At 44.4% G+C, this 24,435-nt stretch overlaps 1 protein-coding gene across 1 annotated transcript in view; it reads right to left on the reverse strand.

Annotated features, from left to right (window-relative positions):
- The window catches only part of TIMP2 (TIMP metallopeptidase inhibitor 2), a 166,735-nt gene extending 142,965 nt beyond the window's left edge, over positions 1 to 23,770 (reverse strand). Inside the window, exon 1 of the mRNA XM_069199677.1 lies at positions 21,995 to 23,770. Coding sequence (XP_069055778.1) covers positions 21,995 to 22,127 — 133 coding nt within the window. The 5' untranslated portion in view covers positions 22,128 to 23,770. The remainder of the gene's footprint in view (positions 1 to 21,994) is intronic.
- Between the last annotated feature and the right edge of the window lie 665 nt (positions 23,771 to 24,435).

Genomic DNA, 24,435 nt, shown 5'->3' on the forward strand with positions numbered 1-24,435 from the left:
GGCTTGGGTGTTGTTGACGTCTGTCGCCTATAAAGCAGGTGACTTTAAGGTATGTCAATCAGGGCCTGCTGCATTCCGAGATTTTCAGGATAAACACTAGCTATAAAAATGGTATCTGTTTAGGTTAAGTAAAATAATGTTACATAGATATCATTACATCTGATATGAATCATGCCCTCTTGGCCCTAGATTGGATGCCTCAGGTGTATAAAATCTAATTAAGTCTTGTGGTTCCTATACTGAAAAAGTGTGAAAAGGACTCAGACTCTACAATACAATGGTTACTTTAGCAGAGTTACAAAGTGGCCACATATCAGGTATGACAATGTAGACAAACAGCCTTTTCTGCGTGGTCACCCCCTATTATCCATAAGGAGGCGCCTGTGCCCTTCCTTAAACATGGACAAATTGGCATAGCATACACCCAATTGGCATATTTAACTTACATATACATCCCTAGTATATGGTACAAAATGTACCCAGGGCCTGCAAGTTAGATTTCACCAGTACAATGCAGCACCTCTTGTGCCATCCATACACTGACAGTGTAAAAGTAGGCTTCAAGCCTACCACTGTACCTGACTGTGACAGGTTAAATACTGCAGTTCAACCTGCCAGAATAAGTTCTTTTGAGAGGTCAAAACCTCCCTTTTAAATATTAGTAAGTCGCCCCATGTAGGCCTTGTAGTCCACAATGCAAAGTGCATGGTATTTAAAATCAGGACATTTAGAAATAGCATGTTAACATGTCCTTGCAGTGACTTGCACCCAAAAGCTAGTTTTCATTGTGGCAGGGCAAGCTGTCCTATATAGAACCCCTGAGATAGAGTAAAACCCTAATAGTGTATCTTGAGAAAGGGAGTAGCTAGAAAAACAATCAAGCTACTATTTTCAATAGGTAATTAAAAACTCAGATTAAAGGTGTGGTCAAATGTTTAATAAATATTAAGAAAAAGTAACTTTTCGAAAGTTACTTTTTCCCTTCCTGACATTCTAGGAGGCTAAATTTGCATTTGCTCTCCCACTTCTGCCAGTCAGTATTTATCATTTGAATATGTGTGAAGAAGGTTTGAAGTGTCTCCCAGAATCAAACAATAGGCTGACCTCAATGGGCAGAATGAACCCCCTGAACCTCCTATTATATGTACAGTGGGGCTGTGAGCATTTTTTTGACATTACATTGTCAAATTCTGCTTGAATGTCAAACCCTTGTACCAGGCATAAATATGGCATATCCAGGTTACCATTTCAGAACACTCCTAAACCTGAAGGAAAACAGAAGATGAGTGGGCTTATTGTATGTGACCAGAGATGAGTCTTAAAAGACTGGCCCTCTTCCCTCTTGTCCCCAGAACAAAGACGTGGACTCCAAGGTTGATCTGTTCAAGCAACAGGGATACAACAAGTTACAAGAGGCTTGCCTTACAACTGCTTAGCTGATCAGTGGTAACTAGACCCGCACTGGACTCTGTCTGGCACACTGTGAGTCTCTAATTGCCTCCCCGGAGTTCCTGGGGGGGTTTAGAAGTGTATTTCTGTGGCGGTTCAGGACTAAAAGGACTGCAGTCAGAATGTGAAATCTTTGACCAGGACAACCTGGTTGGTATATCCCACCTGCCTTCCATTGCGGTCAGGGACAAATTGTGCCTAGGTTCCGATCTACCACAAATTTTGACTGTCATTGGCACCTGATGCTTCTTTGGGCTTGTCCTACTTACATTACAAAAATAATCATATCTCTGGTTTCCCTTATTGGATTTTTGCCACTTTTGTGTCATTCTGTTTATTACATTTTACTCTATTTTCTAGGTCAGCTTAGGATTCTTATTGTTTTGCATTTAAAACGTATTACTGTTTTGGTACTGCATAACTATTTTATAAATTGCCTTAAGTTAAGCCTGACTGCTCTCTGCTATGACTAGCAGGGGGTTGAGGGTTCACCCTGAAATGGGTTGTGATTATTTCGTCAGTTCTAGCTTTTTTAACCACTGCACTTAACATGCTGTGCTTGTTAGCTCCTATAGCGTTAAAAGCAAAACTAAAAGCCTCAGCATGCAAAGTGCTGTTGGCTAAAACGCTATTACTGAATGTAAGTGTCACACATAGCATATGGCCACTTGGCATGTGTGCACTCTAACACATAATTCATGCATTTTCACATTTCATCCATGCATTTCCCCTAGTGTGAATTGCCAAGAAGAAGCTAATTTTGAGCTTTTCTGCTGCTAGAAGCTCCTCAAAAGGAGAAGAATAAAGTGGAAGCTGCACCGGGACCAGCCTGCAGCATAAGCCCATGTGAACTCGGCTTGGCCAACCGGTCCCTGCAGTTGCCAGGTTTCCTGTCTTCCGGAGGTAAGTGAGTAGGTGCACTCTCACTTCAGAAAGAGGAAAAAGCACACCTGACCGACTGCACGGTAAAGGGTCACTGGACCCTTACTCAGCCAGGCAAGCCCAGCGCTCGCACGTCTCCAAGGGCTTTCGGTTTTTGAACTCTCAGGGAATCACTGCCTTTCCATCCTGAACGAAGTTTTGATAAAGCCATGGGCATTTTCCTGTTTGGTCCTGATAAGCCTCGGACAGCCAAAAGCAAAAACCACCTCAAACTCCAGGTAAGCCACCAACATGTTAACAATAAATAGGAGTCAAGAGAGAAAAAGGAACATCACCCACCCAAATTGTAAAAGTTCCTTGAACAACACCGTTTATTTATTGCAAACTTCAATATGATGTACCAGCTGCCTTACTCCCACTGCAGAGATATCTGACATATTGTCAAACAACACATTCACACACTTCTCATCTGTTCATCAAATCCAACAATTTAAGACACAACCAACTCAGCACCACTCACCCCCTTGTATTCAGCCGAAAATACACCTCATGCTTGTTAACATACATTCTGCAGAAACCCTTGCAGCATACTTCACAAACACCATTATCACACGTTCACTTGACATACTCCTGATCTCTGAAGCATGGCCAAACATCAGCTAATAACCCATGCTGACAAGTTTGTTCTACATGCTACAGCATACTGCATTTTAACCCCATGCACAAGACTGTCCACGAGGTCTTCTGGCCCTGCACATTCCTCATCTCAACAATATAGTTAGCAACTTTCGACTTAATATGCAGGTTCCCCAGAACCAGCAACATTTATTTGAGGAAGTCACATAATTTCTCACAACATTATGCATCAGCCACTCACTTCTTTGGAGACTTCAACCTCCTTACAGACCTCTGTATAAAGTACATGCAGAAAGCACTCCTCAGCCTCCTAGACACTGTTAACATCAAACAATACATCACAGAACCAAATCAATTCAAAACCTAAACTGCGGATCTTACCTTCTCCAGCACTTAAGCCATTCAATGCTATTTGCTCTATTGCTGGACTGATCTGACCACTCTACAATCCCAGTCCTCATCTTCCAAACATTAGCTGTAAACCAAAGACGGACTAAATTGCCCAACAACAGCACTATTCCTTCAATGATTAAAATTTAAAAATCTAGACTGTTGTTCCCTAGCATCCTTGACCAACCCAACAGCTGATATTCACTCCCTCGGGAACATGCTCAATACCACTCTGAAGGCCAATGCGTTGAAGGGGTCACTTACAAAATAGTGAAAAGTCTCACCCAGAAAGCACTTGTGGCATTGCCAAAAATAATCAGTCTTACATTTACAGGGCATATTTCTTGGCACACTTACAATACGATAAATCCTCCTACTACTGAAAAGACCAATCTTGAATCCAACCAACTAGACAACTATCAGCCAATCACACAGGCATCATTACCAGAAAGATCACCAATATAGCAATAACTATCCAATTACGAAATCAAAAAAACATTAGCTCACTCCTTCACAATTAAAAGTTGTGCTTCCGAACATGCTGCAGCACCGAGACAGCAACCTTCCACGTTGTAAATGACACACTTCTCATGATAAACGACAGTGAACCTTTTCCTCTAGTCTTATTTGACCTCTTAGCAGCCTTCAACACCACTTATTGTTAGACTTTACTGATCATGCTGTTTACTCTCTTGTGTTTGTTAACTCTGTACTACAGTAATTCCTCTCTTTCATCTCTAACTAACATCAGCACATTCAGATGCAGCCATGCTGGTACAAAGGACAACCTATGACTTCCAGAATAATCCAAGGATTTATCCTCTCACCATTGGCCTTTGGTCTCGAGGTGAAGCTCCTCAGACACAAAGACATCTAACTGTACTTCAAAGCCTACTCAAGTGCAGATATCGACTGACACATGACATCACTTCATCTAGGCCTAGGTGTCCAGCACTCACCTCAAACTAAAGCCCACCAAGACAAATTAATTCTCATTACCAACAGAGAACAAGCATTTGCAATGCTACAGGTCTCACATATTCTTGAGTGAGAGCTATTGGCATTGTAAATTCATTAATTTTGTCTTTTCCTGTCAAATAATTCCAGTGGCTCAGCATTTAAATAAAGAACTTCGATTTACCTTCTTCTTCTATATTAAAACATATACAATTATCACAAAAATCTTTATCAGAAATAAACCTTTGACATGAGAGGGTAATGCTCAAAACACCATAACACAAATACCATTTGGGACAGATTGAAGGGTGAAAGGAAAGATGGAGTTGGGAGGAAAGATGGAGAGGACAAGTGGCCTAGTAACGGTGTCATGGGCCCTGGAGTAGGAAAGGAAAATGGCTGCATAGAATTTTGGTAGGAGAACAGAGCAGTAATTAGAGATGAGTGAGGTCCGAAGGCCTCAGGTCCCCGGTGCCACTATACCTGTAGCTCCATTGATAACTAGGTCTCAGGAAAGAAAGCAGATGGAGCAGAAAAAGAGAAGCAAAAGGAATAGAACATAGAAAAGGAAAAAAAGAGAATGGGTCACAAAGAAATAAAGAAGGGAAAGAAAGAACGAGAAAATGAAAGCACAACTAAGAGAACAAATAGAACAAACATGCAAGACAAAAGAAAAAAGAGAAGGAATCGAGAGAGCAAAAGATAAGCAGGAAAAAATATTGAAAGAAGTGTGAAAAGAAAGAGAAAAATGAACATTACAGAAAAAAAAGAGATGGTGAGAGAAACAAGCAGCAAAAGAACCAGGGCATGTAAGTACTGACACATTTTCCAGAGACACAGAACGGGAAAACCACTGTGACACTTAGAGTCCCAACAAGTAACTTGTGGCTTCCACATACAGACAGGAAAAAGAGGGATTCATAGTAAACGTGATTTGGCAGATAAAGATATGAAAATCACTATAGAATGAAGGAAGAAATATCTTTAAAAAAAGTGAAAGGATGCATACCGAGTCAAAGGAAAGAGCAAATAAAAAAGACAAAGAAAGAATAAAGGGGAGAGAAAAAAATAATGAAAGAATGAACGCCTGATGAAGAAAAAAAGAGAGGAACGAAACCAGGAAAGAAATAACCAAGTTTTTGCTAGTTTGAAAGAGGAGGTAGCAAGAGGAAGAGGGAAATAAAACAAGCATTTACAATGCAACGGGTCTTGCGTTTGCTCATGTTAGAGCTGATCGCGTTGTAAACTCCTAACCCGACTTTTCACCTATCGGGCAAAAGTGCATTTATGTACATAACCCGAAAAAGTGAAATTAACTATGTAAAGCACTCGACTTCTGCCAAGCGAGATCGCGCTCCTAAATTAGAGAAAAAGAAGTCCACGAGCCAGACAGAAAACAGCGAGCCTCGCATTTTTTCTGTACTTGGTCGCTGCGCTCAAGGAGGGCTAGCCACCAGAAAAGGCATGACGTATGCGTGCCTTCAACTAATGAAAGCAAGCAGATTTTATTAGGCAAGCCCACGAACCAATAAAAAACACTGACATGAAGTTGACAGGGCTCCTAGCCCGTTTTCTAAATACAAAAGCGTCTCGCTGCGATACGCATGCGCGAGCGCATGCAACGCAGGCTCGACCCTAAAAAGGGAGAGATGTAGAAATAAACAGTTGAAAGAAAGAGCAAAACTGTTAACATGTGGAACTTAAGAGCTGGAAAGAGTAACATTGAGAGTAAACAGAGCAAAGGAAAAAAACAGAGTGAGATAGCTGAAATAGGTACTCCCAAATAAAGATGACAGCTAAGAATAGATTTAATTGTCTCCCCCACGTCCTCAGACAAAAGTCAGAGTAACAGCAGAGGGCACTGCAGAACAACAGGAAGTGCATTAGCAGAGTTGTCTGTGAACCCCAATACAGCAAAATTGGGGCACTTCAGATAAGGATTGGGGGTATAGACAGAGCTGTGTCCCGCCCAGTGCTGGAATAATGGGGCACTGCAGGTTAGGGTTGAGGTGCGGCTGCCAGAGTTGTTTGTGGGATGCAGGTCTGGAATAGTAACGGGCACACAAGGTCAGAATTGAGGCATTTTAATGGAGCTATGTGTGGAACCTAGTATTGGTGTGCCAGTGTGACTGAGTGTTATCCTGGAGGTGCCCTGGTGAAGCTGCGAGTGGGGCCCAGCATGAGGGTGGCATTGCTTCTGAACCACAGAAGTGAGGAGTCCTGAAGCGCATGTGTGTGAGCCTGAGTACTGAGAAGAAATGTGCACTGAATGTTAGAATTGATGGATTCTGGTGGAGCTGTGGTGGGTCCCATAAAAAGTTGTGTTGGATGTTAGACTTGAGGCACGGCAGGAGGCTTGGAGTGTATGAACTGAGGAGCACTGATGGAGCTGCGCCCGAGGTCCCAGTACTGTAGCAGCAGAGTGTACCGACTGCAAGAACTGAAGTCCTCTGGCAGACAGCGTGTGTGGGGTTCCTGACATGGCTGAGGGGTTGGAGTGTGAGAACTGAGACGCACTGATGGAGCTTCACTCAAGGTCCCAGTAATGGAGCAGCAAAGTGTACTGACTGGAAGAACCGAGGTGCTCTGGCAGACAGCATGTGTGGGGTTCTTGGCACTGGCACGGCTGAGGGCTTAAAGTGTGTAAACTGAGGTGCACAGACGGAGCTGCGCCTGAGGTCCCAGTACTGGAACAGCAGTGTGTACTGACTGTAAGAACTGAGGTCCTCTGGCAGACAGCATGTGTGGGGTTCTGGCATGGCTGAGGGGCTTGGAGTGTGTGAACTGAGGTGCACTGATGGAGCTTCGTCTGAGGTCCCAGTCCTGGAGCAGCGGTGTGTACTGACAGTAAGACTGAGGGGCTCTGGCAGACAGCGCATGTGGGGTTCCTGGCACGTCTGATGGAGCTGCACCCGAGGTCCTAATATTGGAGCAGCAGAGTTTAGTGACTGCATGAACTGAGGTGCTCTGGCAGACAGTGTGTGTGGGGTTCCTGGCACAGGCAAGGCTGAGGGCCTGGAGTGTGTGAACTGAGGGGCACTGATGGAGCTGCGCCCGAGGTCCCAGTACTGGAGTAGCAGAGTGTACTGACTGCAAGAACTGAGGTGCTCTGGCAGACAGCGCGTGTGGGGTTCCTGTCACTGGCATGGCTGAGGGCCTGGAGTGTGTGAACTGAGGGGCACTGATGGAGCTGCGCCCGAGGTCCCAGTACTGGAGTAGCAGAGTGTACTGACTGCAAGAACTGAGGTGCTCTGGCAGACAGCTCGTGTGGGGTTCCTGTCACTGGCACGGCTGAGGTCTTGAAGTGTGTGAACTGAGGAGCACTGATGGAGCTGTGCCCGAGGTCCCAGTACTAAAGCACCACAGTGTACCGACTGCAAGAACTGAAGTGTGGGCAGGCAGGCAGACAGAGCTGTGGGGTTCCTGGCACAGCTGAGGGCTTGGAGTGTGTGAACTGAGGTGCACTGATGGAGCTGCACCTGAGATCCCAGTACTGAAGCAGCAGAGTGCACTGACTGGAAGAACTAAGGTGCTCTGGCAGACAGCGTGTGTGGGCTTCCTGTCACTGGCAAGGCTGAGGGCTAGGAGTGTGTGAACTGAGGTGCACTGACGGAGCTGCACCCGAGGTCCTAGTACTGGAATAGCAGTGTGTACCGACTGTAACAACTGAGGTGCTCTGGCACACAGTGTGTGTGGGGTTCCTGGCACTGGCACGGCTGAGGGCTTGGAGTGTGTGAACTGTGGTGCACTGACAAAGCTGCGCCTGAGGTCCCAGTACTGGAGCAGCAGAGTGTACTGACTGCAAAAACTGAGGTGCTCTGGCAGACAGCATGTGTGGGGTCCATTGCATGGCTGAGGGCTTGGCATGTGTGAACTGCGGTGCACTGATAGAGCTGTGTCCGAGGTCCCAGTACTGGAGCAGCTGAGTCTAATGACTGCAAGAACTGAGGTGCTCTGGCAGACAGCGTGTGTGGGGTTCCTGGCACGGCTGTGGGGCTTGGAGTGTGTGAGCTGAGGTACACTGATGGAGCTGCGCTCAAGGTCCCAGTACTGGAACAGCAGTGTGTACTGGCTGTAAGAACTGAGGTGCTCTGGCAGACAGCAGTGTGAGGTTCCTGGCATGGCTGAGGGCTTGAAGTGTGTGAACTGAGGTGCACTGATGGAGCAGTGAGTAGGATCCCAGTAAGGAGCAGAAGTGGCCACTGTCTCTAAGGATTGTGGCGCTCTGGTAGAGTTGGTAAATAAAATCCAAGCTATGGAAGGGTGGGAGCCAGGCAGCTGAGAGAGGGTGCAGAGAGCCCACAAAGACCAAATATGACCACAATATCCTGATTTATAGCACTGTTTACAGCTAAGCTCAGAGTAAGAATGCTCTGCAAATGAAAAGGGAAGCATCACTGGAAAGGAGCAGGAAACTAAGTTTTAAAAAAACGTCCCCTACAGACTAGATAAACAGGACAAAGCGTAATTATACAGTAGTTAGTCCCTGCTCCCACACAGAAGAAGGAGGGACAAAGAGGCATGACTGAGCACTAGAAAGCAAGGATTTTTAAATGACACTGAAACTAATGAATGAAATAGCTGAAAGTCCACAGAAGAAGTATACTTAAAATTGTACAAGAGGTTGTACGTTTAGGCTCGACCTAAAAATAAACCCAGATAGAGTATTGGCTCTCCAGAATAAAGCTGCAAGGATTCACTCCGTAACCCCAAAATTAGGTCCCTAAGCTTTATTATGGACTAAAGCCTGTGTTTCAAATCTCACATTTGAAGAGGATGCAACTGTCTGGCATCAATACTCTACTGTGACAAATAAAACCATGCCTACCCCAACCCGAATTCAGAACTACTGTACAACCCCTGGTTCTCACTTAAATAGATAGTATTGTACTGATTTATATTGATATTTATGTAGTACTTTCTACCCCCCCCAGCCCTTCTAGGCCGAAACTGATAGGCCTAGTGGCACTGTCTAACTCAACATCATGCTCAATTCCCACTTGGTCACAAAGAAGAGTGTCATGCATGCCACCATCTGACTTATCAAAGGCTATGAAGCAATTTCACTGACTAATCCAACCTAACTGCTTCATCCACGATAATTACAATCAACACTGCACTCTCCTACCCTCGGAGGATTGCCACCTTGAAGTGGTCAAGAGGCTTGCGTGTCTCAGTGACCTGGGGAGCAATATTGGCGGAAGCTTAGTCTCCTGGCAGAGTTTCCCAACCTGGACAGGTCAAAGGGTAGAGATCAGACAAGGTGCAGTCCTCTAGTCCTCCAAGTTGGGGGTTGGGCACAAGGCTAACAACCATTTTTTGTCCCATAAAAAGCATTCATTTTGGAAACAGCAGCAAGAAACACTAAATCTTCTCGGCATAATGGACTTCCAGGGTCTCTGCATGAGACATGCTTGATTGACAGTAGGCTAAGTTGCAAGGAAACTACTGACAAGATGATGGAAGTTCTTGGTGCCGTTTGCAAGACCAGAATCGGTTTCTGGAACATATGGACTATGTATGACTCAGGAAAGCTGGCTCAAGTAACATCAAAGATGAGGTCCCACAACCTATACATCTTGGGGATCAGCATAAGTAGAGACAGAAACTAGGTCAATGCTGACTACTGTGTTGTCTTCTGAATGTGGATGACATGTGAATCCTACACCTTGTCCCCATGTGAAGTGCTCTGAAACCCTACATTGGTATGAGAAGTGCTTTAAAACAAATGAATTACATGTGACAGAGACAGAAACTAGGTTGACAACCTGAGGGTAAGTGGCACCTAGAGACACTCACTGTAAGATGTCAGAGTGAGGAGGGAAGCATACATCGGCAGTGATCATCATCTAACGACCACTCCTGTGAAGCTCAGAAAAACATATTGCAATATTGCAAAACAATAACACGAGAGTATTTTAATATGGCAAAATTACACAACCCCAAGAACAGGAAAGCATTTGTCTTACAAATCAAAAACAGGTTCCTACTCCTGGCATACACTGAAGGTCAGTTTCAGCCAGCTGCTGATACAGTCAAAAAGAAATTGGAACAGGTCTCTTCAGTCCATGCAAAGAGCAGTGAAACATGCCTGTGGACCAAGACAGGAGGAGGAAGAAGAAAACGTAGATAACATAAGACACATGGCAAGCTATTGAAGGTAGGAGGGCAGCAAAAAAGAAACTTGTGGAGGCCAAATCTGAGAGGCTGCAGAAGATGTACAAGCAACAGTACATAGAAGCAACCAGAGCAGTCAAAAGAATAAGAGCATACAGGCAAGTATACTTGAATAACCAGAGGAGGTAGCCAGTAGAGGAAAATGAGGGAAGGACTTCAAGATCACAAAGACAGCCAGTGGTAAATCTCATGCAAAATACAATTCCCCTACCATGGTTAAGAAAGGCAGACTACTCACAACAGAGAAAGTGTAGGAAGCCCAATAGGCCGAGAAAATCAAAGAAGTCTTAGACAAACCAGTACCAACAAATAAAGCAGACATCCAAGAAGCAGAGATAGACTTGGATGTGAACACCGCCCCATCACACAAAGAAGAAATCATCACTAATCACCCGATCCTTCAAGGAAGGAAAGACTTCTAGCCGTGACAACTTGCATGCAGAAATGTTCAAGGCAGACCCTGAAATATCAGCCACAATCCTCCAACCACTGTTCACATTGATTTGGAAGAGAAATAAAGTACTAGGGCCCGTATTTATACTTTTTTTAGCGCCGCATTTGTGCCGCTTTTTGACGCAAAACGGCGCAAACCTACAAAATACAATGGCATTTTGCAAGTTTGCGCCGTTTTTGCGTCAAAAAACGACGCTAATGCGGCGCAAAAAAAGTATAAATACGGGCCTAGATGACTAGAACCAAGGCATTATCGTCAAGATTCTAAAGAAGGGAGCATTAACTAACTGTAACAACTGGTGTGGAATCACCCTTCTCTCATTCCCCAGTAAAATCCTAGCACACATCATTCTACAGCACATTTCTTATGCCAAGTACAAGCAGTTAGGAAAAGAAATGGCTGGGTTCTACAAGTCCACAGGAAGTGTTTTTCAGATCCTCATTCTACACAACATAGTAAAGCATTGCACCCAGTGGCAGAGACAAGTCTACATCAACTTCATTGATTTAGAGAAAGCCTTTGACAGTATTCACTGTAAAAGCCTCTGATGTATACTGAAAACCAATGATATATTACAGTAAACAGTTCTCCTTATGAAGAGCATCTATGATAATTTTACCAGCAAGGTGGAAGACGGTGAGTATAGCTTTGAAGTCAAGACTGATGTGAGACAGTGATGCTTGATGTCAGTGTTGCTTCAAACTAGTTACTGACTGGGTGATGTGAGGCACAACAAAAAAGAACAAGCCAGAGGCATCAGATGGACCATAATCCCTACACTGAATGACCTTGACTATGCAGATGACCTAGCCTTCCTCTCTCACACACCAGCATATGAAGAAGAGATGCTTCACCTCTTCATCTATACACAGCAAGTGGACCTCCAGATCAAAGCAAAAAAAATCAAAATTCATGCCACTCAACATCTAAAACCCTTCACAAATCAAGGTGGATGGAGATGACCTAGCCATTACTGAAGAGTTTATTTATCTAGGCCAGTGGTTACCAACCAGTGGTCCGTGAACCCACTGAGGTTCGTGACACATTCACGGGGTCCGCAGGCCTGCGACAGGAGGAAGACACTTCTCCAGCAGGAGCCTCTGACAAAAATGTGTGTCTTTTTATATTTATTACTTCCTTTGTGCAGCAGTTTTAAAAGCACTGCAAAGTTCCTTCTACATCCAGCAGCTTTCGGCCAAAAATAAAAGTGTCAAGATAACTCTAGTGATTAATGCACCTGCTGGAGATAGATGGGAGTTTTGTCTAGTGGCAGTTTTGACTCAAAGATAGCACAGATGGTTAAAATGCCTGCTGCAAAGAACATGTATCATGAAGAGAACAGTATTTTATGTGCATAGCACAGTGTGTTCCTGCTTTTGTCACAGAGATTCTTTTGTTACTGTGCAGTTCATAAGTAACAATTGTAATCTAGCACACTGAGTTATGAACTGCCACTTAAAAGCTGCATGCAAACTGCATGGCACAAATTAGAAAGTTATTTTTTCCCCAGTCTTTCATTTTCCTTATACTGCCAAAAAAGGTTTGCTTGCTTAGAAATACATTCTTATTATTAAAGTCAATGCTAACTACTGTGTTGTGTTCTGAATCCTGAGTTTGTGCTTGTCCAGACCAAGCACTCTTAAAAAATGCTTAACAGTGTGGATGACATGTGAATCCTACACCTTGTCCCCATGTGAAGTGCTCTGAAACCCTACATTGGTATGAGAAGTGCTATAAAACAAATGAATTACATGTGACAGAGACAGAAACTAGGTTGACCACCTGTGGTAAGCGGCACCTGGAGACACTCACTGTAAGATGTCAGAGTGAGGAGGGAAGCATACATCGGCAGTGATCACCATCTAACGACCACTCCTGTGAAGTTCAGAAAAACATTTTGCAATATTGCAAAACAATAACACGAGAGCATTTTGATATGGCAAAATTACACAACCCCAAGAACAGGAAAGGATTTGTCTTACAAATCAAAAACAGGTTCCTACTCTGGCAGACACTGAAGATCAGTTTGTGCTTGTCCAGACCAAGAACTCTTAAAAAATGCCTACCTGTGTGGATGACATGTGAATCCTACACCTTGTCCCCTGTGAAGTGTCCTGAAACCCTAGATTGGTATGAGAAGTGCTATAAAACAAATGAATTACATGTGACAGAGAGGCTATGGAGAGATGAGTAGCCCTTATGGTTTTACTTCCTTTCCCTACCACATATTTATGTGAAAAAGCTTTCTCGGATCCTTGTTGCACTGCACACAAATCAGTCAATAATGGCACTCCTTCATATTGAGCACCTAAGATAAGGTTGTTCTGAGGATCATGCTAAACTTGGACCCTCAGGACCAGATGTACAACGCTATTTAGCATTACTTAATGGGCCGAATTGCTATTTCGGCCCATTACAAAATGCTAAATAGCCTTTTGGCAGGTACAAAGGTCGTTTGGGAACAGCAAAATGTGATTTCTGCACCCAAATAGGAAATCGCAAGTAGGATTAGAAAAGACTAGAATGAGTCCAGCTGGACTCTACATCTCACACATGTATCCGTGCAAAGGATACAGTGCACCCACATTGTCAAAAACTGGAACCCTCAGGAATCTGTGTACGCAAGCACGGTCTCCTAGAGATACCAAAACACATAATCACCGAACATTTTAGAAACATCTGTAAACAGAAATCCAGGCAGACGTAATTTATCCACACGGCGTGTACGAATCCCAGTTGTTGGCAGTTGTTCACCATCACCGTGGACCGTGTCTGTATATCGAAAGCCCTTCGCCTACGCTCTCAGCTCCCACGTGTATCTATTTACAGAATCCATGTCAGGTACATTGTGACCCTGACAGGTATGCTGTACAAATACACACACACTGTCTCCCCTGCGGCTACCTCTAAGGCTGCAAACGGAATCCATGCTAGCAACGACGCTTTAACAGAAATTGTGGCGTACCACGGGTTCGGTACTTCCTGATGCAAGGAACGCAAGTAGACCTCATCACTTCGCAGAGGAAAGAGGCCATAACGGGGGTGCAGGGACACCTTACTTGTCTGGGTCCTGTTGCCACTCCCCCTGCTGAACTAACGCTCACTACGCCGCTGCACAAACATCGACATAGAATCTCATTTGCACATAATCGCCCCAGAAATGTCTCAACGGATTTCCAGTCAAATACACCGTCACTCCTAGAAACACTGCTACATCGTCTGTCACATGCAGACACATACACGCCAACGTAGAAGCGTGCGTGCAAACACACGTGTAGAATAAAAGACATAAACTGTCACAACTATCCCTTATATGCTGCGAGATTTCTGAACCAGATTCCAAACGTCTCACACAGTGACTCTGTGTGTCACTCCCCAAAGCAGTCTCCCTCACTGGTGCACTCTTTAGTTGCAAGTCTTAGGGCCAAATGTACAAAGCCATTTTGCCTTTCTTAACTGTCCAAACTGCTATTTCGGGCCGTTAAGAAATGCAAAATGGGCTTTTCAAATGAAAAAAGCCCTTTAGGAAATCGCAAATTGCGATTTCTACCCAGTAGAAATCGCAATTTGCGATCCACTGACTTGGAAATCGCAAATAGCGATTACACATTTGCGATTCCTATTTAGATTTACAAAGCATTTCTTACCTAAATGCAAATTGAGCATTTAGGAAATGCAATTACTATCAACTTCAAGTCAAAGGTAACCATGTGCAATAAAAAAAAAAACACCCTAAAATGTATTTTTTTAAAGCGCAGTAGAGCAAACACATGCCCCTTGGGCATATGTGTTCTCTACATGTGCTCCACTATTTTTGGGGTGCATTTCAGGGAGCCTTTTGCCCATAGCCATCCTTGGTTTTGGATTTCCCATATGCAATTTCCTGATAGGAAATCGCTATTTGGGGAATGTAAAACCGGCCCATTGTGACAAATGGCATGGGATTTCTTATTTGCAATTTCCTAATAACAATCATTATTAGGAAATCGGTACCTTGGTACATAGCATTTTGCATTTCCTAAATAGCAATTTCTACGAAGTCGCTATTTAGGAAATGCAAAATTGCATCTACGTACATCTGACCCTAAGTCACTGGGTTTGACTTACTGCTTGGAATACAGCTTTAGTCGTTGGCCTCAAGCTTCACAGTCTTGAATATAGCATTCAACACTTCAAGGGTAAGCACTATATAAATACAATTACATTGCAATACAGAACCCTCCTTGCCCACTTATGAAAATAACGTAACACTCAGTGGCTGGGCTGCCAGTTGTAGTTCAAACAGGCTACATAATAATTATTGTATTCTGCTTGAGAATCTTATGCTTGCATAAAACAAGACTGTCGTGGGTCATTTCCATCCCCCAATAATGTACCAGTCCACAGCAATAAACCACTCATCACCAACAAAAGAGATATGAAAAAACTGAGGAGATCTGTCATAAGCTGCTGGCCAAAGGAAGGTCTGAATTTATTCCACCACTGTGGGCTCCAGCTAGCTACATATTATGACCACTTGTTGCACATACATACAAAATGACAATCACATATAGAATGATATTAACAAAGTCTATCCCAGAAGATCTCCCCACCATCTCTCCCTTCAGCCTATGCCTGTTCAGGACCATAAACTTGAAACAAAATATCGAAATACTCAGTGAAGTAACCAGCTGAGTGGACTATGCCTATAAGAAATAACACAAAGGGATCTGAAAAGCTGCTCAGAGCTGCTTGTTTACTGAAAATAATAAAATGCATAGCACTCTTTCACACTTCATCTGTCACACAGGTAAGTGCTGCGTTCCAGGACACAATCGCCACACCTCGGTGATCATCACGCATGAAATGGAAACATGACATGGAAACACTTCCCACATAGGATCAACACAGACAACACACTTCCAGCCATACACAACACAGTGTAGAATTCCAGCCATATAGACAAACATTTCAGCGCTCCACATAGAGGTAGTAAGCGTTACATAAATATGTTATTAAAATACAATACTCTATAAAAATTCTCATTGGAATTCATCAGCTGGGTACGTTTTCATCGCGTGAACAGAAAAAAAGTAATATGTTCAAATAAAATGCATTTCCTCCAAATTAGAGATAGGCTCTAATCTGGGGTTATTCTCACTCAATCGGTGAGTGTGACTCAGCCGGGCAGTTTATCTAATAACCAGTTTTACCATTTTTTGTGACTTCAATGTTATGGCGACCACAGTGGAGTAACACAAAATGATGCGTATCCCGCAGAAGTCAACGAGGGCCCCGAGACACACATCTCACCACTAGCCATAGGAAAAGACTGAATGGGAGCTGCTTCAAGAGTGGGGGATTCCTGTGCCGCAGAGGTTTGCCTTACATCCTTGTGTAACAACCGAGGAGCAGTAAATCGCTTATAGGACGACTCTTGGATGGACAGACCTCAGCTGAGCATGCGTCAGCAGTTTCTGAGGTCAGGGATTGATGGCAGTGTAGTGGCTGTAAGATGATGCCCCACTCCCAGGCGCAGCGCTAGGAAATGAAGTCATAGAAATAACAGCACATGCGGGCGACCTCTCTGGCACGGAGAAGAGGGCTGGGAGGTGGCAGAGGACGGGATGTTTAGAGAGGAAAGGAAAGAAAGGTAGGACAGAGAGAGCGAGAGAGAAGAGGTCAAATAAAAAGAGCAGTCTTGCCTGTCTCCATGTACCGCTTCCTCTATTTGGAGGACCCTGTTTGTCACCATGGCCTCCTGTCTGTCTCCATGTATCACATTCTCCCCTATGTGCGCTGTTTGTCTACGTGTTCCTGCCTATCTATCTCCCTGTTCCTCTCGGTCCCTATGTGTCTTTGTCACTCACCTGTCTCCTTTTCCTTTCCACGTCTTTCTTACTCCCTGCTCCTTATTCTATTCCTCCATGTCTGACCATCCCTCTTATCCTACTTCTCGCTCATCTATTTTTCTGCATCTCTCTCTTTTTCCCTCGTCTCTGCCCTTCTGCCTCAGTTGCGGTCTTCCTCTGCCTCCTTCATTTTTGCTCTCTCTGTCCCTAGGTTTCCATCTCCTTCTAACTCGCTGTCCATTTGTCACCTAGACCCTATGTCTAAATGTTTCCCTGTCCTTCGGTCTCATCCCATCTGTGTTTTTCGACTACGTGCTTCTTTTCCAATATGCCCCTCCGAGTACACAGAGGTGCTGCAGTCGTCTGAGCGAAGAGGTTGCAGATATTCTAGAGGGCCAGCCTCGTACACCTTGTCACTTTACAATCAAGTATCACCACCCTGTTGCTCGAACCATAGGGTGGGATTGCTGCACAGGTACACATTCACAAGCTCACACAAAAATACACACACATCCTTTATCCTCAATGACCCCTACCTTCAACAATGCCTATCCTCAATGCATCTGACGTCCATGGGTATGCATCACACACGTCTGACTCTCAATGATTACAATTTCAATGAGTTGAACCTCTAAGTCTTGAGTCAGACCTTCAAAATTCGTCCAGCGAAGTCAGACTCTTAGCAAGCCCCACTCAATAGGTTTACCGTCAAAGCGTATGCCCTTAATAAGTCTGCCCTTCTATAAGTACATCCTCTGTTGAGTCCCATTCTTCATGGGTCAGATTATTTATGAATCTGATCCTCCAAGGGTCCAATCTTCAATTTTTGTGATCCTCAACCAGTCTGATCCTTCTTGAAAAAAAAAAACCTTTGTGTCAGATTCTCTGAGGGTCTGACCATTCACAAATCTGATACTCCACGAGTCTGACGTTTGACACTCCACTGGTCTGATCTATCATGGGTCTGATCTTCCCTCAGTCATACCTCAACGAGTCCAATATTTAATGGATTTAATGCTCCATGGATCTGATCCTCCATGGATGTTATCCTTCATGAGCTTCAGCCTCTGTGGGTCTGGTCCTCCAGAAGTTTAATCTTCAACCAGTCTGTTCCTCCACAAGTCTGATCCTCCATGCGTCTGATCCTCCACGAGTCTGATTCTCCATGGGTCTGATTTTCCTGTGTCTGACCCTTAATGAGTACAATCCTCTGTAAGTCTGATCCTTAATGAGACAGTTATTTCATGAGTTTAATCCTCCTTGGGTCTGTTCCTCCATGGAATTATCTTCCACAAGCTTCAGCCCATGTGTGTGGACCTCGAGAAGTCTGACCCTTCTTTAATCTGACACTTCATGCACCTGACCCTCATTGTAGCTGATCCTTCATGAGTGTGACCTCAAGTAAGTGTGATTCTCAATTACGAATGTCCTGCATAAGTGTGAGTGTTCATAAAGTTAATCCTTCTGCATACGTCCAACGTAACTAAATTCGACCTCCAAATAATTCAACCTTCATAATGGTGGGTTTGGAACACTGTGATGTGGCAATGGATGTCACTTTAGCAGGAATGGTACCCAACGATATATTATCACAAATTACCTTAAGTGCAGGTCTAGTGATTCTCATGTGAAAAGATTAATAATCAAGCTAGTGTCAAGAATAGTGCCCATTTTCATAATTATGTTCCTTGTGGCATGATAAGTGCCCATTGTTGAAAGACTAATAACATTATGTGATAATAACATTATGTGAAGATAGCTGCTAATTATAATAAAACTATGCGCCGTGACTGTAGTAAGAGTATAGCTGTTAGTGAAAATAAGACTTATCATGGCAGAGCCCGCATCCCTTCTCAAGACAAAAGTAATAACTGTACTTGTGGAAAGACTGCTGCCAAGCACCATGGCAGGGACTAAAAACCATCATTATGACAAAACTAATGACAGTCATTTTGGCAGGAATTATATCTAAAACTTTGATTGGTTTAATGTGCATCATTGCAGCAAACAACGTGCACATCCTCAGGAAGGAAATAATGGCAGTGATCTTAACTGATTTGGAGCCCATGGTCCTAATAAGTCTAACCTTTATCATGACAGGAGTGGTCCCCATTGCCTTCATAAGGCCAACAACTGCTCCTATGAAACGTATGCCCACTGGGAAGATAGTTGTAAATCCCTCACTATGACAGATATTGTGACCATCTCCATGATCAAACTCTACTGACTAACTGTGGCAGGACTGGTCACAATCCTCATACTTGGAAAAATGGCGGCATTTTGGTAAGGCAATTTTCCTTCTTCATAATGTGACTAATGACCCTAATCATGGAAAAACTGGTGCACATCATCATATTAATAATGACTGTCATTGTGGGAGGAATTATCATACTCATAAAACCAACGAGCCTTACTGTGACAGAAACGGTGACCTTTGTGATGTTAGGACTAACAGACTTATTGTGACAGGAATAATATCCATTGTTACGTGGAATTGGACTCACCACACTGAATAAAGGAAATGCCTTCAACCCCAGGATATAGGACTGTGGACTGCTTTCATTGAATGAAAAGTGTACTGTCCACCCCTCCCCAAAAGAAGAGATCCCTGTCAACTCTCCCAATGACACAATCCCGTCCCAATCAAGGGTTCTCCCACCCATGTTACCACTGAAGGGTCCCCATCAGCTCCCTTCCTACCTTCATAACAAGGCCATCCCTACCCTTTTTCAAATAAACTAGTACCACCACCAACCTTGAAAGTGATGCAACCCCTGATCATCTTTCAATTATGCCATTCCCAGACCTGCTTCAAAATGGAGAGCCACTGCCCACCATTCCGTTAAACCAGTCTATCATCAGCTTACCCACTGAAATCACCCTCGCTCACCTTGCCTTGAAGAAACTTCTGTCACCGCTCAATAAACCTGTCTCTGTTCACCTTCCCAATGAAATTACTCATCCTGCCTTACCAATGAAACGACTCTTGCTTACCCTTTATTAAACATGTCCCTCATCATCATGCCCAATAAAGCGACCCTCACCCACCATCACAATGATGCAACACCTGCCTACCTTTCAGATAAACTTGTCCCCTCTCCACCTTCCCTATAAAGTGATTCTCACCCTCAGTCATAATGAAATAATCCTTGCTCATCCTTCAAATAAACCTTCCCCCATCCACCTTCCCAGTGAAGGGACCCATCCTCGCACTTCAAATAAACCAGTCTCCATCCACCTTCATAATGAACAGACGCCTGCCAGCCTTTCAAATAAAACTAGCCCCTTCCACCTTCCCATTGAAGTCACCCTCACCCATTCTCACAATGACCGACCACTGACTATCTTTCAATAAAACTCCCCATCCACCTTTCTAGTGAAGTGATTCCCATCTACCATCACAATGAAACAAATGCTGCCTGCCTTTTTTTTTTAAATAGTTCCTTGCCCATCATGCCCATAAATGTCCCCTCCACCTATCTCTCCAAAGAAGCAAGCACTCACATAAGATTCAAATTAAATATTATCTAGAACAATTTCTCAATACAGGGGTCCCTGCAACTTTTTCCAAATTGAGTGGTACCCCATAAAGCCTTCCAATGAACTGTTTCCGGACTTACCTTTCAAATGAAAAAGGGTCCTAATATCAAAAGTACCAGTGAACTTAGCCAAGACACGCATTCCCAATAAAGCAGCCCTCTGCCTAACATTCAAACAAGCATCCCTTTGCACATCTTTACCAGTCACCAGCCGATCATCCCAATGAAGCCAAAGGACCCATCTTCACAATAAAATGGTGTACACTCTTCACACACCGATCATTCCAAGAAGATAAATTACCATTCTTCATAATGAAGTGGTCTCCATTCTCCACCCATTAATCCTCCCAATGAGACCAAACCACCCATCGTCACAAAGAAGTGTTCTACATTCTCCACTCACTTATCATTCCAATGGACCCAAATCACCATTCTTCATAATGAAGTGATCTCCTCTCTCCACCCATCGATCATCACAATGAAGCCAAACAACCCATCTTCACACGGAAGTGGTCTACACTTTTCACCCACTTCTCATTCCAAGAAACCGTAATTACCATTCTTCATAAAGGCCTAGTCTCCACTATCCACCCACCAATCACCCCAATGACGCCGAGCCATCCATCTTCACAAGGAAATGGTCTACACTCTTGACTCTCTCATCATTCCAAGAAACTGTAATTACCATTCTTCATAATGGCCTGTTCTCCACTCTCCACCCAACAATCATCCCAATGACGCCAAACCACCCATCTTCACAAGGAAGTGGTCTACACTCTTCACCCACTGATCATTCCAAGAAACCTAAATTTCCATTCTTCATAATGGCCTGGTCTCTACTCTCCACTCAACAATCATCCAAATGATGCCAAACCACTCACCTTCACAAGGAAATGGTGTACACTCTTCACCCACTGACCATGCCAAGAAACCTAAATTACAGTTCTTCATAATGGAGTGGTCTGCCCTCTCTACCTGCCTTTCTAGTGAAACATCCTACAGCTCACTTCCGAATGACAGCTTCTCTACCCACCTAACCATTACAACAGACTCCTGCTCACATTCCTATTAAAATGACTCCCACCCACCTTACCAAGGAAGACGTATCCTGTCCACCTTTGTGATGAATATGTACTTCCTGCCTCATATATGAAATGATCTCTCACCCACCTTCCCAGAGAAGTACATGTCAAACACACCATGCGTAGCTTCCCAAAACAATGGCTCCCTGTTTACCTTGCAAAGAGAACCGTCCCTATTCCAACTCGAAATAAGGAAGCCCCTTGTACACTTGACCAAAAGGTGTGGGCTGCCTTCCTTTTGAAGCAATCTCCTGCCCATCGGTGAAATGAAATAGCCTGCCATCCACCTTTCTAATAAAACCCTCTTTTGCCCACCTGCCCAATAATCTGCTGCCCCACCCACTGAAATTAAGACATCTGCCTTCCCAATGACGTCAACTTACACCTCACACCCCAGCCTTCATGCACTGCCACAACTGTCTTTCCAGTGAGACGGTCAGTCTCCTAAAAATCGTCACTTTTTCTCTTCTTGCACTTTTGACTGTCATCTTCACACACGCTCCCATTCCCGTCGATCTACATCTAACAGTCACGTCTGACCGGCGCCTTGACATGTCACTCCTGGAAGAGATCGCAGGCGGCACTGAGGGTACTTACCTACATCTGCGTTGCAAAAGGCTTGCTGGGGGTGAATCGGGGAGCAGCTGCAGGCTTCAGAGAGATGATCTGCAGGCCAAAGCACGAGCAGTACAGCCAAGAAAGCAAAGACATCCCTCAGGGTAGCTCCCATCGTCTTTGAAGCTCTTGGGTGTAGATAGGACAAGACGTGTTCAACAACGCTTGCGAGGAAGAATTTAGTTCATCAAAGTAGTTCACTTAAGGACTGAGCCCAGGCCACCAGTGTGGGGCACTAAATGGACCGAAAGAATGAGGCCACCAACGTAGGCCAGAGCAGTAGCCTACGAAAGATATCTGGACTCAGCTCTAAGAACAGACTGTGTTCTGAGCCAGCCCGGGCCCCACCAAAACTTCAGTGCGAAGGATGGTGAAAGACACTCCTGTGAAGACAACACTTTCCTCAAATGCAACTACCCTTCCGCTTTTTCATAACCACAAAAAAATAGAGAGAAAAACAACAACTCTTCATAGAATCCGGAAAGGGCTATTCGTTGAGACGTCGTATGAAAACTGCTCGGGGATCGCCCCAGAAAGAATGGGTCTGATAAATCAGGGCAAGGCTGGGTAGATAGTGGAGCAACAGTGGGATGACAGCGAAGTAATTCGGTACTGGATCAGCACTGGCGTTTGGGGGCACACTGTCCACATCCAGCCGTGTCACTTGAATGCTGCTTTTTTCTGTCGGCCTGCTGCCTCCTCGCTGCTGCCTGCCCGTCTGCTGCCTTCTATGGACGTGTTTTCCTCCTCCTCTGGAGCCTGGGTGTTTTTTCTCTAACGGTCACTAGGGATATTCCGCCCCTCCTCTTGTGGCAAAAATCCAAGTACACTGTGTAGCTTATGTGCAGCCACACGCCATCCCTTCCTGCCCACTCACTGCTTCTATCAGTCTCTCCCTCCCCAAATCTCTCCCCTACAGTGTTTTCTGTTCCTCCTCCCTCCTTCAGTGTCCCTCCTCCTCTTCCTTCCTCAGCAAGTCACTCGCCCCTCCCCCTGTCTTCCCCTGTGGCTCAGCCCCCCTTTAGCTTCTCTTCTGTTTCCCAGACTCTTTGCGTCGGTCTCTCACTTCTCCTCCCCTCTGTCTCAGCCCTTCTCAAACAGTCCTCCCTCATCTTGTGCCTCTCTGTTTTCCGGGGTCTTCTTCCTCCCTCCCTGTCTGTCTCATCGCCTCCATCCCGCAGTCAGTCTCATGTTTTGCCTAATCAATTAGTCATTCTCCTCTCTGTCGCTCCCTCTTTTTCTTTCCCACTGTCTTCCACGAATGTGCCTTCACTCAGCCTTTCTTTCCTCACCAGTCCTTTTTGCGATGTCCCCCAATGCCGCTCCTCCATTAGTCTCTTTCCTCCTCGTCTCCACATCTGCCCGTTCTCCGTCTCTTTTCTGTTGTGTTTTTCTCCCGGATTCTCCCTCCTTCCTGTGCATCTCCTCTGCATGAATTTCCACAGTCTCCCGCTAATCATTTGCCTTCAAGCTCTCAATACCCCTTCCCTTGTATTCCAATCTTTCTTTTTCCATGTCTTTCTGCTCCGTGTTCCCAGTCTGCCCTCTTAGTCTCTCCTCATGTGTTTCACTACATCAGTCTGCCTTTCTCTCTCTCCCTCTTTCCTTCTTCCTTTCCGGTCTACCCCCTCTCTTACCTCACCCTCATTTCTCTTTTGTGATTTGTCTCTCCCTTCCTATATTTCCTATGCCTCGGCCTTCTTCCTTTCTCTATCGTGTCTCTCTTCCTCTGCCCCTTCCTCAGTCACTCATGTGAAATCACCTTCTTCTCCGTTTCCTCGAATTCTGGAGTTTTCCACGCCTTTCTCTCAGTCGCCTCCCCATAACCTCTATTTAAATGTATTTATTTCCTTCCTATCTTTCTTTCTTTCTTTCTTTCTTTCTTTCTTTCTTTCTTTCTTTCTTTCTTTCTTTCTTTCTTTCTTTCTTTCTTTCTTTCTCTTCCTGCCTACTTACTACTGACTCTTTACCACCCCTGCCTCTGCGTATACTCTATATTACTGCTTTTACTGTGTTACTCTCTTTCGGTCTTTCTCAGTCTTTCACTTTCTCTTGGCCGTCTAGGTGCGGTACGAACCCTCTATTTCCTTTTTCCGTACATTCTCTCTTTCTCATTAGTGCGATGGGCACTAGTCCTGTCCCATTAAGGCGCATTTGTACTATCCTATCGATAGGCAGCACCCCTGTCACAATAATATGCACTAGTTCTATCACGACATTGGCACCAGTCTTTTCATAATATGATGCACTAAGCCTTTCACGACGATTCCCTCCAGTCCCGTCAGGATACGGTGCACTAGTCATAATGTGACAAGAAACGGTACTCAAGGCACAGTAAGGCGCACTGCTCCTACCACAATCATAGTCATCCATCCTTTCATCGTAAGACATGTCATTCCCATCATGACAATAGACAACATACA

Source organism: Pleurodeles waltl, chromosome 7 (genome assembly GCF_031143425.1).
Source record: "Pleurodeles waltl isolate 20211129_DDA chromosome 7, aPleWal1.hap1.20221129, whole genome shotgun sequence".
NCBI classification, from domain to species: domain Eukaryota; kingdom Metazoa; phylum Chordata; class Amphibia; order Caudata; family Salamandridae; genus Pleurodeles; species Pleurodeles waltl.